The following is an 18,972-nucleotide window of genomic DNA, read 5'->3' on the forward strand; positions in this document are numbered from 1 at the left end:
TATTCTTATACTACTGTAGGCATACTCTGCAATCAATCATACCTTTTACTTATTTACATGTGCATTCACCCATTTTCTTAATTTTCCTTGACACAACATTCATGAAAATCCTTTGTTTGGAATACAGAGATAATCTAGACATATTAAGGGCACAATAAATACACAAAACAACTCCACTGCATATTAAAATATGAACCTAGAGATAGATCAAGATGAGGATAATCCAGATTGGGTGGAAAATGTAAACGAAGACAGTCTTGTTATTAGTTTTCACATGTGTTTTGAAGTTTCCTTAGCCTTTGCCTCCTGGAATTGAAAAAGCAGCAGCTTGCCAGCTCTTAGTTAAGCTTTCTTCTTCTTTGGCTAAAACATCTTTTCTTGACACAAAACCTACTGCAATATAGTAAGAAAATAATTTGGGTTGTGGTGGAAGAAAATAAGGTGGGTAACAGTTATGAAGGCAAGGTGTATTAGTTGTTTGTGCAGCACCAGTGAAATAAAGAAGAAATCAAACTTGACTCGCGTCATCTGCTCAAGGGACTTACCTTCGTTCTGCGCAAGTAAGGTTTCTGTGGTGAGACAACAATGTGCTCAACTTCCTCTTTCAAAACTAATTTTTTTTTCAGTTATCAGCAGGATATTTGTGTGCTGCCCAGAGTTGTATTTTTTTTATTCCTGTCTCCTTGCAAAGGTACAAGATTCCTTATCCCAGCTCAGCATCAAGGTAAGTTCTAGCCCAGCACCTATAAGTTTGAGGTTCCGTTTGGGAGGATTGATGGAGACAGGAAGATCAGGACAGGAAAGGACCTGGAGCTAGTGCTTTGAAAGAAATGCTCTCTGGTTGTCTCAGGATTCTTACAGAGGGAACAAATGTGATTGCCTTTGAGTCTAGGCAGAGTTCAAAATGAAGTTTAATGTTATAAGCCTCCACTGTCACAAGAACAGTGTGTAGTGTGTGATATAAGTCACTGATTGCTAAATGGACTTTCTGTAGGGTGGATGCCACAAAGAGTAAGTACAAAGTTGCATTTAGTCTCATTTGGGACAGTTTGACATACATAGGCAATAAAAGAGGAATTGAACTTCTGCTGTATATAATTTATCCGGTTACGTAGGACAAGTTTTAGATTTAAGCTCTTAATGGTAAGCTTAGCTTGCAGAGATACTGAGACAAATAGTATTTTCCTTTAGGATCAAAGAAGAGTGTCAGATGATGTATTTCGGAGCCAAAATAGCTGTACAGATAAAAATCTCATGATTTTCGCTGTTGAATTATCTGAGTCAGTGGGGTGAAACCGTTTAAGACTTTTCAGGTAGTTAGTGGAAGAATTACAGCTAGACACCAAGTCTTAAAACTCATGTTCATTTTCCTGTACAGAAGCCTGTGTCTCTCAGAAATATTGTAAATATGCCTCTGACCCTTTAGATGTTCATATTAGGAAAATAATGTATTAGACAATTCCAGAGTTTGTTCAGAGATAATCCCTGATTCTTTAACAGGCAATTTTTGTCTTAACCTCAGTCTTTCTAGATAGAAGTCCAAAAAATGGGACACATCTTTTCAGTGATTGGTCTTAAGAGTGGAGCTAGCAGTAGTGAGCCAAAAGCAAGCTTATCTGGGGAGTTCTCCACTGTAGACTGTGTTTAGCTGATTCCAGAATTAGTCTAGATACAATGGTGATAGGTTTGCTTTGCTTTTTTGGAGAAGACAGTCTCAATTCTTTGAATTCTTCAAATGAGTGTATCCTTATTTTGCTCGTTTAAATGAGATGAGGTGAGTCACTGTTATTTGTATTACCTGAGGGATTTATCTATGCAAAACTAAAACACAGGGTACGGTATGGAGGTAGATGATATGCAAATATACTTAGGTTGCTAATTGTATAAACTGTACTGATAATCAGGTCATACATTTAAGACAGTTGCTATTTGTGATGTCTCCTGTTGAATACAGTCCCTTTTTTGGTCAAACAGAGTTCTTTTTAGGGTCTAACATAGAAAGTTGTTTAGTTCAAACTGTATGGACTGCTATATCCTAGTAGTGGAGGAGCAAAAAATGCCAAGTGAATGAGCACTTTTTTTTTTTTTTTTTTAGAAGTTTGGGGTGGTGCTTGGTGGCTATCTGTGTTTGAGATAAGTAAGTTAGCTTCCTATGAAGTCTGTGTCACGGTTCTAACAAAGAACACAGAGATGTTTGCTGTGAGATCACATAATAGACAATTTTCTATGATCATGGAAAATGGTTGGGTGGGGCGTTCTACCTTTTATTTAATTAAATTTTCCAAAAAGTTTATTTAAGGTTCAGATCAGAATTTTAAAGTGATTGTTTCTTTCAACAAACAAACAAACAAACAAAACAATGTAAGGTTGCTGTTGATTGTGAAAACCAAATCCTGGACTCAGAACAATCTACCCCATTGCACTGGTACTTTGCAACTATCGTGTATCCAGTCACCAAAAATCATGTGGAGATCTATAATTTCAGCAGTTTAATTAGGACAAAAAATTTGTTTTTTTCTGACATGTATCTACTTCTTTCTCTTTTTAAATGTCTCTTCCTTCATGATGACAAACCCACAGACTTATTATTATTATTATGCCCCTATTATTAAGGAAAATAAAAGTAATATTGATAAACAGGTTTGTTAAGCTGAGCTGGTTTCTTAATAACAAGAGATTAAAAAGAGGAGAGCTGAGAGGGTGAGGACTCACAGCCATGGTACTTAGGGGATGAAAAAAACTTAATTCTAGAACTGAATTTCCATACTTTGAGTATGCACCTTAATAGCTTTAGGGAAATGGGACTTATTATTTGAGTCTTAGTATCCTCAACTTTCAATTAGATGGTATTATTTGATATGATTATTTGTGATTATCATTCAAAAATGATTTTTGACAATTACATACATGTCTATAATGCTTTAAGTTTATGTGCTCATAAGGGGTAATGGCTGCATTACAATTGCCAGATGCTGATGGCATCTAGTGGCAGTGCTAGTAGTGTTAAAGTTTGTGTACATACAGACAAGGTAAGTTAGTACTTAGAACAGAGTTAAAGACCATTGAATTCAATTGTCTTATTTTAATAATAAGGCAATGAAAGGAAGGGTCTTATTACAGCAACATAGAGAATTTGTATTTGACTTTTAGAATCAAAGTCTCTTTGATTTAAATGCAGTATTTTTTTCAAAATTATGGTCTACTGTTTTCAGTGTTCCCTATCCTACAAGTCTGGCTCGACTCAACACTCCTGCTATCAAAACTAAGATTAAAATGCCCCCGATTTTCTCTCTGCAGTCTACGATGATTTGAGTCCAAAAGAAAAACTTCATAAAAACCCTTGATTTTGATATGACAGTACCCAGATGGGCAGTACCTTGATGACCCCTTATAGGTAGTCATTTGCCATATATGCATAGTGCATATAGATTAAAGTGCTAGAACTAGAGAAAGAAGTGCATTGTTTTTATCTTTAATGAGAGTATATTCCATATAACAGGCATCTTAAAATATTTTTTTTACATGCAAAAATTTGTTTGGAAATGGAGAGTTTCAGCCTTCTCTAGTTTTATGAAGAATCTTATTACAAATGAAGTTGCAATACCTCTTGGACTTGGAGAAAAAAATTTAATACTGCTGAAAGTCAATTTCCTGATCTGTTGAGGGTATAATAATAAAAATCCGAATTCTTACACAAATTATTTATATACATAAGGATAGCATTGAGTAACTGATAGGAAACATAGGGAGTTGTATTTAGTAGTTTACTATGATTTAGGGACAAAACTGGTATTATAATTATATAGGTATGCTGGAGTTGTCCCTTTGTGAAAAATGAACATTAATATAGTTTGTTAGGAAGACAAGCTGCTTTTTTGGTGTCTATTAAATTCTAACCTCAGCATTAGTGAATCAAACTCAAAATCCTTATATAGACATTTGTTTTGAAACAAAATGTAATTGTTTCTACAAAAATATAGAGAAAGTGATGAAAGTCTACTTAAGCATTTGAGATTCTTGTTAGAAATAGTAATCTGGAATTATAAGATTTTAATTTCTTAGGTTTCCTGATTTTTTGGCACTTCACCTCATTTATTTCAGAAAAAGAGGTTGGAAGATTATGGCTGTTGACTGAGAAAGTAGTTCATGGGATAGACACAGGAAGTAAACTTTCTTTATGTGTTGCTAAGATACACCTACATTAAACACTCTTGCCTGTATAAGTTTCTAATGCTTGTCTAAACCTTTGCTGAAAAAAACCTAAATTATATATACAAGCCTAAGATACAGAATCTTCCTATACAGAAAGTGCATTTTCTCTGTGAAATCTGGAAACACAGTAAGAGTTTGCAGAAGAAGAAAGTCAAAGTATAGTTGCCCTGTGCTAGAAAATTACTGAGGGTTGAAGTAGGCCCTTGAGAAAGGAGGAAACTCTTGAACCCTGAGATGATAACTAAAGAAAGGATTTTATCATGGGGAATATAAGTTCATTTGACACATCTTGGACAAGTTAGCATGGTATATTTTAGAGTGGAGTTTAGTGTTTATGTTGGAGACAAAAGTCCATGGAAGAGACAGAAATTGATGAATCTTGACAGAAAGTCTAAATTTCAAAGGGACCAGTGTAAGAAAGACGTAAAATTTCATAACATTTAGGATCTAGCAGGAGGATTATCTGATTTTACTTGAAATTTCATGTCTTACCAAGTTTAGAGCTCATTAACACCTCAACTGCTGTAGTAGTCAGGAGGAAGAGTTCTGTTGACTTGGTCTTTTGTGGTTTGGGTACTGAATATAGCATATTCGACACATTTCTGGCAAGCCTGTTGATCAGCTTACCTCCACCAAAATGGCTTAGATTTCTTGTTGTCCCATCTTTTGAAACTAATTTCCATAGTTTTGCCACAGGGACACGCTGAACTTGAAGTTATAGTTATATCAGGATCCTTATCAGCATCTTTCAAGGATTCTATCTTCCCCTCAAATGACTTAAAATTATCTGTTTATTCATCTTACCCTTAAACTACCTTCTCTTATTCCCCATCATATAATCTAATCTTCTTTTTCTAAATATTTTATTTTTATTTTTTTATTAATCACAGGTTATTTACTTTGTATCCCAGCTGTAGCTCCCTCCCTCATTCCCTCCCAATCCCACTTTCCTTCTCTCATCTCCTCCCTCCCCCTCTCTAAGTCCACTGCTAGGGGAGGTCCTCCTCCCCTTCCATCTGACCCTAGTTTATCAGGTCTCATCAGGACTGGCTGCAATGTCCTCCTCTAGGACACTTGATTTTTGAGAGCATCAAAAACCACACAATAGAAATATATATATATATATATATATATATATATATATATATATATATATTCTTCATCATATGTTGCTAGTCTCACAGGATGTTTACTTGTACAAAAATGCAAATAGATCCATATTTATCAGCCTACACAAAACCAAAGTCCAAGTGGAACATAGATCTTAACAAAACCAGGCACACTAAATATATTAGAAGAAAAAAATGGAAAGGAGCCTTAAACTCATTTGCACAATACAATCTAATCTTATTTACTAGCTTTGGTAGAATGACTGATTTTATACCTTGGGAATTTTGAATGTTATTCATTCTCACTGAATTATCTCTCAAGTTCTTTTTTCTCTTACATTCTGCTCAAAACTGCATGTTGAAATCACCTTATCCTTCAAGTTTCAATTTCTGACCTTTTCTATGCAACCTTTCTTTCTGTTTCTACAGAAATATCCTTGGAACATCTCTCATGACTGTTCTTAAATTCTATTATTGTGAATTACTCTTATGTTCTCTCCCACATGACTACAAACATCTTTTTAAAAGATTCTTTTATTATTTTAAGTTTTATGTGCTAGTGTGCCTGTGTACCACATGCTCTCTTTGTGTATGTGTAGGTAAGAAAAAGGCATTAGAACCCTGGACCTAAAGTAATGTATGATTGTTAGCCTCTGTGTGGCTACTGAGAATCAAACTCAGGATGTGTGCAAGAACAAGTGATCTTAACTGTTCAGCTGTATCTTCAGTCTAATGACACAAACTTCTTTTTTTGAGATTTTAAAAATTTAATCTGTTTACAGCCTCATCCCAGCCCCCTTCCTCCCCTCCTTCCAGTCCTACCTTTAAGCCCTAAGCCTCCATTTCCCCCTCTCCTTCTTAGAGAAGGGCAGGACCCCAATGGGCACCAACCCACCCTGGCTCCTCAAGTAGCAACAAGATTAAGTGTCGATGCAAACTTCTTGAGAGTATTAACCAAGTACATTCTTCTCCAGAATTTATCATTCAACTTCCCTGTCCTCAGTAATTAGTATAGATGACATACACATAAAGAAATATCTGTTTGCTAGATTAAATTGCAAATCAAGTCTCAGATTGATATCATTAATAGTAATCAGTTCATACTGGCATGATTGTGGAAGTCTTTATTGGAAAGATGGGACTAGACTTAAGTTTTGAAAAACTGCTACAATATAAAAAGTAATCAACAATTCAGGTGAGCTAAGTTTGACTTTATTTTTTCCCCAGATACAACCTCAGTTTTCCTCCCCAACCTTGTTCTTGGAGAGGCCAATATGAAAGTAAAAACATCTCAGCACAAGGGCCACCCTCACTCAGTTTAGATACTGTGTATCCTAGAATTTCTTAGAAGCTGGGGAACATGGCGCAAAGATCAGTAAGAGGCCTATATACCTTATTTCTGATTCTAGTTCTGGCATAAAAAATCCCTGTGGCCTTGAACAAGGCACTAAATTTTTCTTAAATACATCATCTCATTACTTAAAACTATGGTATCTGTTTTACTTACCTCACTAGAATAAAGCTTTCTTATCACCCATGCCCTTCACCTTAATTGATGCCATACGCTGATTTTATTGATATTTTAGACCCTTTTCAGTGATTTCTCTAAAAGATTCCTCTAGCACATTTCATAGGGATATTTGTGAAGAGTCCATATTTTCCACAAAAAACATTACAGGACTCATAAGACTGGATTCTAGCATAGATTTCTCAGAAGTCCATGGGGGTTAAAGGTAAATATGCAGGGCCATTTCCCTTCTATACTTACTAAGTGTCAAGAACTTTGGAATCTGCAGATTCAGTCTTTCATTGCCAGTCCAAGTCCCAAGTGCATATGAGAAGCCATTTGCTAATAAAATGGATCAAGTGTACATATCTGTAATAGTTTTATAATTTGCAATGAAAAATAATGAAATAAAAGTATAAAACACCATGATAAACTTATTATAAAGACTGGCTTTTTCCTTAAGTCCAGCTGATGATGGATAGTCTGAGATCTTGGGATATGCTGACTTTTGCTAAAAAAAATGTATGTGGCCACTTGTGATTTCTAAATTGTTTTCTTTTTCTTTTAAACCTCTACAGACTTTCCTGAGCAGGAAAGGGTACATGCTAGGCAGACTAATAATCCAAATCAGAAGACAGAATTTGTAGGGAAGCAGCAGGAAACAAAAGTGTTCTAGTTGATACCTCAAGGTTTTTATTTTTGCAAATCTTTAAGATGGGAGATTTGTAAAATTTACATATAAAATTCTTTGAGTGCTTAGTAGCTACTTGGTGATGGACAAAACATCTTTTTATGACACCAATACAATTAATAACAGAGTGAACAAGGTGGTGAGTAAATGGTTAAGTGAATCTGTACATTTCTAATGTTGATGCTACAAAGATTAAGAAAGTGTAATTAATAAAGAATTATAAAAAAGAATAAAGAACAAGTAATGATAAATAGGATTACTTTGAAAGATCAAATGGTGAAGGCTTCTCTAACCCTTGAAACCAAGACTCAGAGTGGCTAGATGTATAAATGGAGGGGGTCATTCTAGATAAAAGGAGCAACAGATGCCGAAAAGGGAAGTACACACTCAGGAATGAATCACAAATTTCACATCTCTTTGTGAGACAGGAACTAGAATTATGTCTAGATTAAAGGTAAGCAATGGTGACAACGTAAGAAAAACGAACCAGAAATAGAGAGAGCAATTGAAAATGAGAGACAGGGGGTTAGAGAGGCACAGACAAAGCTAGAAAAATGGACATGATAGAGAACAGTAACAAATATGGAGACAAAGAGGGAACATGCTAGACATTTGTGGCTTAGTAGATTTTTAGATTACTTTTTTTTTCTCTTAAATTTCAGAGTGACACAGATTCTTCAGAGCAAGCTAGGTGTTCCTGTTCCAAGGTGTTACATTTCTGTTGAACCAAATGTAAATTCCTCATCTCTCCCCAGCATGGAGCTTTTTCACTTAATTTTTACTGAGAAGATTGAGGGAAACCTCTTTCCAGTTACTCTTCTGTTTGGAGAAGAAAAGAGGTTTCGTAACCATATCATGAGAATCTTTAATTTTGTGACTAATAGCGAATATCTGAGTTGTATATGTAACAGATTCAGAGGCACGCAACCCATAATAATAAAAGAAGATGCAAACTGGACTTGAGCTTTCTGTTTTGGCTGAAAGAGCTGTTATTTAACTCAAGGGTGTTATGAGAACATGCTCTGTTAGTAAGTGAAACTGTCTGCACCAATGAAGCAAAAACGAAATAGCCCTGTTTGTTAAGTGCAAAAGTGGAAGTGTGATTTGACTGGGCGTGAGCTGTTCTTAGTTCTTGAAATTTGTAGGGTGCTGGTAACTTCCTTTGCTCTCTTGTAGCCTCTGCATGGGTAAGACGTGACAACAGAAGCAATGGTAATGTGGAGGTCCAAGTGATTGTTGGCCAAGATTTACTTTTACTCAGTTCACGGTGGCAGAGAGCGTCCACCATGGTGGATGGAAAACAGACAGAAATGACCACCAGTGACACACATCATTAAGTTAGGCCTCACCTCCTAAAATTTCCAGAGCACCAAGAGCTGAGGACATAGAATTTAACACATGAACCAGAGGCTATTCTTACTGAATCTGTGAAAATACTGTGTAAGCTAGCTACATTTTAAAGTCACACGTAGCTGCAGTGAGGCAACCGCCAAATTGAAAATACCTTAAGACTTGGAACAACCCTGCGAAATGGTATGCTTAGCTTTGTTATTTCAATGGGGGTTTGAATGTCACCCTCTTAGTCACCAAGACTGGAAGTGTTTGGGAAGGATGAGGAGTACTTTGCTGAAGTATGTGTGACCTTGTTGGAAATGGTGTGTTACTGGGGATGCACTTTGAGATTTCAAAAACCCATGCTAGGGCCCAGTTGTCTCTCTCTCTTTCTCCTATCTCTCCTTGATACTTGTCAATCAGGATAAAGGCTCTCAGCTATTGCTCCAGCTTCATGTCTGTCTGTTTTCTACCATGAGGAGCATGTACCAACCCTCCTAAACTGTAAGCAAGCCTCCAATTAAATGAGTTCTTTTATGAGAGTTGCCTTAGTAATGGTGTCTCCTCACAACAATAGCACATGGACTAAGACAATCTCTATAGTCACTAAATTTCTCTGAAGGTCTCTTTTCCCATCTGTGTTATGATGGAAATAATAACAATGTTATAATATATAATAATAATTATTAATTTAATAATAAATAATATTTTATACACGTGCATTAGATAAAACACGTGGAGACTTCTTTTGTTGATTCTGGTGTACACCTTCATGGTTAAAATATAATTTCCTTCTTTTCACCTTTGAGCACCTCTCTACGCTAAGTCATCTATACACATACAGAATGAATACATTACTCTTTATGATAAATCACTGATGAGAGGCCAAGTAGATTTGTATGTGAAAGAGAAGAGCAGGGAAAGTGAAAGTGCTTGGATTCTTTTCTGTCTGTGAATCATCACTTGGGGTTTTGTTAGTTTATCCCATCTCTGTGTATTGCAATGGCACTGAAAATTCTATCAGATGCCATTCCTCCACAAACAAAGAGAACTTAAAACTACAACACAACTACAACATTGTAGTAATTATTCACACACCAGAATAAAAAGTAAAAAATAATAAGCCACTTCATATCAGGAACTAATCTAGGGCATGCTTGCTTGCTTACCTCTTTCCTTCTTTCCCTCCTTTCTTTCGTCCTTATTTTTGTACCCTTGAATCTTTGACTAAGATAATTATCCTTGCAATCTTATAAAAGGGATACCTGTGTAAATTGTTGTGGGGAGGAAAATGAAGATTGAGAAGAATATCTGTAGAGATTAAGACACTTCACATTTGAATTCTCAGATTTTTCATTTATCACTTTTTTTCTTCCTTGCTTCCCACTCCTGTATTATATATATGCTGAAAAAGTGATTTTCAAAGGGTCATCCTAATCTGAGATTTTGTAAGGTAGTTATGTTAAGATGATGAGTCTGTTGCTGCCTCTCATTGTTTTCTGCAGTTAACCTGTACAACTCTGCAGAACTTTAGAAGCCCTACAGATTAGTCTACTTTTTTCTGTACTCCGACATAACACATAACTGAAACCACAGTGATTCATCATATGATATTAAGTGTCCAAAAGTTTTATTCTTATGTTGATTAATTTAATGAATATAAAATCAAATTTTAAGTTGTTTTCAAAAAATAATTTGGATGGCCTGTTTTACTGGTACTAGGGAAATGTTCATTGTGACTGTTGGATAATGTGTCCTCTACCGATGTTGCACTAGTATGGGATACTTTCAGAATTTTAAATTATTTTTGAAATTATAATACAGTTATATCATTTTTCCTTTTATCTTTCCTTCCTCCAACCCCTCCTGTGTATCTATTTTACTTTTCTAAAATTCATGGTCTTTTATTTTATTGTTGTTGTAGTCTCTGTGTGTGTGCTCCTAAAATATATAAACATAATGGGTTCTTCTCATTCCATGTAATGGAGTCTTTCTTTCTCTCTCTCTCTCTCTCACACACATATATCCTCATGACTTTTTTCCCCTTCCACAGTAGCATGTCTATTGGTGGTTTCCCTGTTCGGCTCATATTTAGGCAGTAATGCTGACTGAGACTTCATGGGTATCTATTCTCCAATGTTTCTAAGAGATACAATCTCATAGCTAATTTCTTGTTCCTATGGCTCTTACAATCTTTCCACTCTCTTTCTCAATGATCTTTGAGTCTTAGATTCAGTTGTACTGTAGAAGTATCCCTTAGGATTGGGGTAGAAAACTCTGTGTTTTTTATTGCTTCTGGCTTTCTTTAATGGCCTCTGTTTATTGCAAAAATAAATTTCCTTGACAAGGGGTGAGGGATTCACTTATATTTAGGTAGGACAAATGTTTAGCATATAGTTAGGGATGATGCTGGTTTAGTAAAATGTCAACTGTAGGTTTTCCTCCAAGATTCATGAGTTCGCTAGCCTGGATAGTTGGCTGGTTTTCAGTACAAGGCATGATTTCTTGAGTGGGCATGGCTTAACCTCAGGTTAGAAAGCTGTTAGTTACTACCAAGGTGTGCATTCCAGCATTGATGTCACCCTTGGGATTCTGTCTCATGCTCGTTGTTTCTGTGATTCATAGGCATCATAGCTATCAGTTGCTTTATTCTTCTGGAAGCTATGCATGCTGCCTTCTGGTACTGTTGAAAGCTGGTCCTGACAGAAGAATCTTGAAGGGAAGATACAGAATATGTTCTCTGGGTCCTGTGTCCAAAATGTATGGTGTCTTCAACAATAAGAACTTAGATTCCATCTCTGTTAAGCAAGGGCAATAGCAACAGCCTATAATGTTTTGGAAGTCTCTTGAACATTCTTAAGCAACAACTGAAAATAGTATTCTCATGCATGGCATTGGGGATTTGCTAGATAGTTTATATCTCTTGGTGGAGTGGTGTCAGCCTGGATAGGAAGATTTCATTTAAAGTATATTTGTAGATGTATACAGACTGATATGTATACATGCTGGAGAAGCAAGTTAAAGAATATATTTAAATGCCACAATGTCTTTGTTATGGTAAGAATACAATACATCATGTCAAGGCACATTTCCATCATATCTTAACTGATATAATGTGCAATGTTGGGTCAATAGTGCATCTTCTTTGATCCTCCACTTACTGAACTGTGTGTTATCTCTAATTGTAATATTTATCTCAATGTAAAATTATTCACTAAAGTAGTAGTTAACCATTGTGCTTTTTATTTCTATTGGGGCAGGAGTCATAATTCCACAGTTTACCTTGATGAACACACTGAGATATTCAAGATGGGCAGCAACAGTACCAGCACTGCTGAGAGTAATTGCAATGTCACTCATTTGACATTTCAGTACTCTCTGTATGCAACCACGTATATCTTCATATTTATTCCTGGTCTCCTGGCTAACAGTGCAGCCCTGTGGGTTCTGTGCCGCTTCATCAGCAAGAAGAATAAGGCCATCATTTTCATGATCAACCTCTCAGTGGCGGACCTTGCTCACATCCTATCCTTACCTCTGCGGATTTACTATTATATCAATCATCACTGGCCATTCCAGAGAGCCCTTTGCCTGCTGTGCTTCTATCTGAAATATCTCAACATGTATGCCAGCATTTTTTTCTTGGCATGCATTAGCCTTCAGAGATGCCTCTTTCTCCTCAAGCCATTTAGAGCCAGAAACTGGAAGCGTAGATACGATGTGGGCATCAGCGCTGCCATCTGGATCATCGTGGGGACTGCCTGTTTGCCATTTCCCATCTTGAGAAGTGCTGGCTTAGCCAGTAACAGTGAATTCTGCTTTGCTGATCTTGGATACAAACAGATGAATGCAGTGGTTCTGGTCACCATGGTTACAATTGCTGAGCTTGCTGGATTTGTGATTCCAGTGATCACCATTGCATATTGTACCTGGAAAACAACTGTATCTTTGAAAGAGCCACCGATTGCTTTTCAACGGATTAGTGAGAGGAAAAAAGCTCTGCGGATGGTTTTTATGTGTGCTGCAGTCTTTGTTATCTGCTTCACTCCTTATCACATTAACTTCATTTTTTACACCATGGTAAAGGAAAGCATCATTGCCAGTTGTCCAATTGTCAAAAGCACACTGTATTTCCATCCTTTTAGCCTGTGCCTCGCAAGTCTCTGTTGCCTTTTGGACCCAATTCTTTATTATTTCATGGCTTCAGAGTTTCGTGACCAACTATCTCGCCATGGTAGCTCTGTTACCCGTTCTCGTCTCATGAGCAGGGAGAGTGGCTCATCAATGGTTAACTAAGATGTCATAATTCTTCAGTTATGATTCACTTTATCTATGTTCTTTCGCTTGTTCCAAAGGTGGAATTGCCAGGCAAACAATTTCTTTTATTGAGCCTTGGAAATAAAAGAAATAAGTTTTATTGTATGATGGTGTGGTGTCATGGTTATGCCTCCACATTAGATGGAGGAACAATGTAAAAACATGTGGAAGAAGAAAGGAAAATAGGATACATCTGCTTTCAATTCCAAATTCATGGCATTTTATTAGTCGTAAGTCCCAGATTAAATTTTAAAAGATGTTTCCAACTAAATATAAATTGAATGCATGCATTTAAAGTTGTCTTCTGTAAATATAATCATACTGAGGTGCAAGCCATGTATTAATCTTTACAGAAAAGTAAATGTCTTCCATGGAAAATTTTTATTTCTGAATGGAGTGAATATTTCAAGTATTTTAAAAACATAACACAAAGGCAACGTGACAGAAAAAGTTAAAACAATGTGTGAATGACTTTTACCACTGAATTCTTGCTACTGAATGGAGGGCATGAAAATCCACTCTTTGAACATTTATAAATGTCTCTCATTTTCTGGATTGGCACTTTGCTATGTATTTTTTATAAAGAACATCTCATCTTAGTTTTATAATATGTGATGATAAATATGGAAATTACAAATACAAATGAATAACTGTAACAGCAAAAAGGTTAAGCAACATGCCTCAGTATTAACAGTTAAGTATACACATGACACATGCTTATATAATTTTTCCTGCTTATGTTTTTTATGTATTAGGTCAATACTGAGTTTGAGTTGAATGCTGCAGGCACAAACTGAAGATAAGCATAGGAAATAAAAATTATTTTAACACAATTTTCTTGGGGTCATCAAAAAATCCATAGGTTGGGTATTAGTATGATTCTGGCTACAGAGTCTTTTATAGTAAATATATTGTCCTAATACTGTAATAATCTGTATAGTCTTAATGAGAAGAAGCCAAATAGTTCATTATTTCCAAGTCAATTTTATGACTTAATGTAAGCCATGCAAATCCTATTAATAGAAAGCTATAAAACTAAGCCATGTTTTAGAAAATGTAGTTTTTCTTCCAAAAACTTTACTGTTTTTTTTTTAATTCTTAAACATTACTACACGTCACTAAGCAAAATCTCAAGAAGTTTTCAGTTACAACTCACAAAATTACATTAGAAACAGAAGTATTATCACATTTTGAATAAATATGGGAGAAATATGTGAGCTTATTTTATTTTTCTGAAAGTTGTGGGTATTATTTTAAGTGTCTTGTAGTGCAGATAAATATGAGAGACATTTAAGCTTCTTAGGCTGACAATTCATTGGTATTTAGGTCTGAAATTTACATAGCATGGACATTTGGTGTACAGGCAAGAAAAGGAAGTGGTAGTCCTTAGAACATATATTTGTATCGACTAAGGAAGAGGAAGTGGCCACCAAAGGAAGAATTAAAAAGAACATTTCTGGGTTTCTTGGGCATGAGATAATTCTGTAACTATAAAGTAATAAAGTGTTTTTCTTTTTAATCTGGAAATGTGTGTTTTATTAACCTGAATCTGTAGGCACTCCTTCTAGAGGGTTTGCAATGTATTTGGGATTAATGTTAGCATTATCCCAATCATTGTACAGATTGTCTCACTCTAAAGAGATGGCTTTTCAAGAAATACGCTTGGAAGAAGCTAAACAACAAGGAAGAACTTAGGGAAAATGCTCAATCCTCATTCAGAAGGACATTGATAGACATCAGAAGCAGAAGAAAACAGAGAACAGGACAGGAACCTACCACAGATGGCCTCTGAAAGACTCTACTAATTGAGGTATCAAAGCAGAGGCTGAGACTCATAGCCAAATTTTGTGCAGAGTGCAAGTCATCTTATGAAAGAAGGAGGGGATAGAAAGACCTGGAGATGACAAGAGCTCCAAAAGGAGATCAACAGAGCCAAAATAAAATAAAATAAAATAAAAATAAAAATAAAAATAAAAATAAAAACTGGGTACTGTGGGCCCTGCAGAGACTGATACCCCAATCAAGGACAATGCATGGAAAGGACCTAAAACCCCTGCTCAGATGTAACCCCTGCTTAGTCTCCAAGTGGAGTCCCTACTAAGGGGAGCAGGGGCTTTCTCTGGCATGAACTCAGTGACAGGTTCTCTGATCAACTCCCCCTGGGGGTACAGCACTGCCAGGCTACAGAAGAAGATAATACAGCAAGTCCTGGTGAGACCTGATAGGTTAGGGTCATACAGGAGGGGAGGAGAACCTCCCTTATCAGTGGACTAGGGGAGGGGTACAGGGGTAGAAGAGGGAGGGACGGTGGGATTGGGAGGAGGCAAGCAAGGGGGCCACAGCCGGAATACAAATTAAATAAATTGTAAGAAATGATAATAAAAAATTAAAAAAAAGAAATATGCTAGGAACTACATGTCCTACTATATCTTTGGAGAGAAAAGAAAAATTGGCTCTCAAAGTTTGTACTTTATATGTCTGTCTCCTTGCAAGTATTTGGTAAGAAAATAGTGGGGTTTTTGTAGTTTGTTGAAGATAGTGTAAATTAAACCAAATACTTTCCAATTTGGCCTTCATTTAAAAGGAATCTGGGCTGTTACATTTGTGAATCTCTAATGTGGTCATAGTAAAAAGATAATGTCTAAGCAAACAGCGATTGCTTTTAGATTTCTAAGGCTGAGAAACCATACTTAATTCCAAGGAGGATATTGATGGTGATTGAAATGACGAGATTAACTTTACACAAGGAACCTGAGATCCAAAAGAAGATAATTACAGTTAGTAATTCTTCTATTATAACTTTCCATGTTCAAATAAAAAGTAACTAGCAAGAATATTTTAAGGCATTACACTGGATAGTAACTATGACAGTTATGATTATGTTTGTCACAGAGATATGAGGTCAGAAGAAGTGGACAGCAAACCATACAGCTTTGAACTGGCTCTTCAAAAGACAATTCTAGTTGGAACTGCACTAAAATCCCCCAAATCTCTGTAAGATAATTGTTAAACTCTAGTTAGGAATCATATTGAATCCTATAACATTGAGTATTTCCAATAGTTTTGAAAAAGCTGCAAAGAATATAATTTAAAATTTATATGCATTTAAATGCAACTTCTGCATCATTAAGTATGCTGTTTATTTTTTTTAGAAAAAAAGTGATTTTATTTGTATAAATAATAAAATACTATTCTATATCATAGAATAGTAAATTCCGGAAAATCATATAGGTATATTTATCAACTCACTATGTGAGAACAACAACATTTTTTTTTTGACAATTTTTCCTACACCAATGTCAGAAAGAGAAGCTAGCATGGAGTGCTATAGTATTTTTCTTTTCTTTCTTTCTTTCTTCCTTCCTTCCTTCCTTCCTTCCTTCCTTCCTTTCTTTCTTTCTTTCTTTCTTTCTTTCTTTCTTTCTTTCTTTCTTTCTTCATTCATTCATTCATTTTTGGTTAGGAATTTAAAAAGGAAAAATTTATAAGAGCAAGTTATACTTAAGCTATAGCATATGCTACTACTCACAAGGAAACCCACTTCTTTGTATGCTAAATGAAAAAAAAAAACAAACATTAATGATAGATCAAAAGAGGTGTATATAGTTAATAAGTGATGTGCTAAGATTTTTAATTCTGGAATTTGGAGTTTAGAGTTTATGTCCTTAATCATTATACACTAGACAATATCTTATTATAACTGAATTAATTTTATAGGAAATGCTAATTTGTTTTTGAGGCAGAATTTCATACTGTGTAACTCTGGCTGGTCTGGAACTTGCAGATTTTCACTATATAGGCTATACTGGTCTTGAACTCTCAGAGATCCAAATGCCTCTGCCTCATGACTGCAGTATTACAGGCATGTACCACTATGCCTGCGAATATTCATTTGTATTTTAAAAGTATTTTTATCTTATTTTATTAAAAAGCCATACAATTAGAATGCTGTAATACCTGTTTTGCAGTTTCATTCACATTTTCCAAAATCATAAAATTTCTTTTTTTTCCTCCTTTTTTTTTTTTTTCTGGAAATAAGAAGTGTGGGTTACTACATGCAGCTCATAAAATTTCTTTTAAAACACAGACACGCCCAGAATGGGGAATGAGAGATGACTTGGGGGGGAGGGTGGGGGATAGAGCTAAGAGCCTGTACTGCTCTTAAAGAGGATATGTTTGGCTCCCAGTACCAGTTTCTGTCAGCTTACTACGACTTGTAATTTTAGCTCCTGGGGATCTGACACACTTGAAGTCTCTTCAGTCTTCAGGCATCTGCACGCACACACACACACACACACACACACACACACACACACACACACACACAAAACTTATAATATAAAATAAAATATAAAATAATAATTTTCCATTTTAAACTTAAAATATTTTCAGTTAAAAATTTAAATGTCATTGTATGATATTAAAAGAATACCTATCTTTATCTTTTATGTGACAACAAGTTCTAGACATTTGATGATATTTGTGGCCTCAGTTTTAGGATGCTCAGTTTTAGGATACATGAAATCTGTTTTTCCTCTACATTTTTTTTTATTTTTATTAATTAGAATTTATTCACTTTGTGCCCCACCCCCGTGCCTCCCTTCCTCCTCCCCTCTCAATCGCACCCTCTCTCTCTCTTCCCTACCTGTGCCCCTCCCCCAGACTACTGATAGGGGAGGTCCTCTTCCCCTTCCATCTGACTCTAGTCTATCAGGTCTCATCAGGAGTGGCTGCATTGTCTTCCTTTCCTCTACATTTGAATACAGAATTTATTTGAAAATATGTTTTCCTACACTGGTTGCATAGGGCTATATTCTGGTTTTCAGTTTATTTTTTCTCTTATGGAATATAGTTTTTTTTCTTACATTTTTATATTCTGATTACAGGCTCCCCTCCCTCTACTCCTTCCAGTTCCTCCCCAGGTCTTCTATCTGAATTCACTCCCTTTCTCTCTTTCGTTAGAAAACAAAAGGGCTTCTAAGCAATGATAATAAAATAAAATGAGACGAAACAAAACTAACACATTGGAATAGGACAAAACAAACAAATGGAAGAAGAAAAGCCTAAGAAAAGGCACAAGAAAACAAATACAGATACAAAAACCCAGTTATGAGCAAATTCTGGAATCCCATAAACTGGAAGCCATAATACATACATAAGGATCTCCAGGGTAAAAGAGTAAAATTTATAAATTAAAGACAAAGAAAATTTAAAAATATATATATTTTTTAAAGATTTATTATTATTATTAATTACACTTTATTCATTTTGTACCCCACATCTATACAATGGAGTATTACTCAGCAATGAAAAATAAGGAAATCATGAAATTTGCAGGTAAATGGTGGAACCTGGAAAGGATCATCCTGAGTGAGTTGTCCCAGAAGCAAAAAGACACACACGGTATATACTCACTCATATATACATACAACATAGGAAAAAATATATTTTTTTAAAAGAAGAAAAAATCTTTGACATCATATTACAAGACATGGAACTTCCAAAGACACCACTGAGTTAATTTCCTGTTGCCCATTTACTGTTGGGCATGCAACCTACCCTTATGAGCAGATTGTTGCAATTGTGAAGAGTTTTGTTTCCCTAATTTCTTTCTCAGCCCATTTGTCTTTTGTATACAGGAGGGCTACTGATTTTTTAAGTTAATTTTGTATCCGGCCACTTTGCTGAAGGTGTTTATCAGCTGTAGGAGTTCCCTGGTAGAATTTTTGGGGTCACTCATGTATACTACCATATCATTTGCTAATAGTAACACTTTGGCTTCTTTTCCGATTTGAATTCTCTTG

At 35.6% G+C, this 18,972-nt stretch overlaps 1 protein-coding gene across 1 annotated transcript; it reads left to right on the plus strand.

The window, feature by feature from the left end:
• The first annotated feature begins 673 nt into the window (after window positions 1–673).
• LOC129665860 (putative P2Y purinoceptor 10) lies at window positions 674–13,147 on the plus strand. Its single transcript, XM_055592753.1, has 2 exons — window positions 674–724; window positions 12,112–13,147. The coding sequence occupies exon 2, from the start codon at window positions 12,161–12,163 to the stop codon at window positions 13,145–13,147; it is 987 nt and encodes a 328-aa protein (XP_055448728.1). The 5' UTR covers window positions 674–724; window positions 12,112–12,160.
• The last annotated feature ends 5,825 nt before the right edge of the window (window positions 13,148–18,972 follow it).

Source organism: Psammomys obesus, unplaced genomic scaffold, assembly GCF_907164565.1.
Source record: "Psammomys obesus unplaced genomic scaffold, mPsaObe1.curated_primary_1811, whole genome shotgun sequence".
Lineage (NCBI taxonomy): Eukaryota > Metazoa > Chordata > Mammalia > Rodentia > Muridae > Psammomys > Psammomys obesus.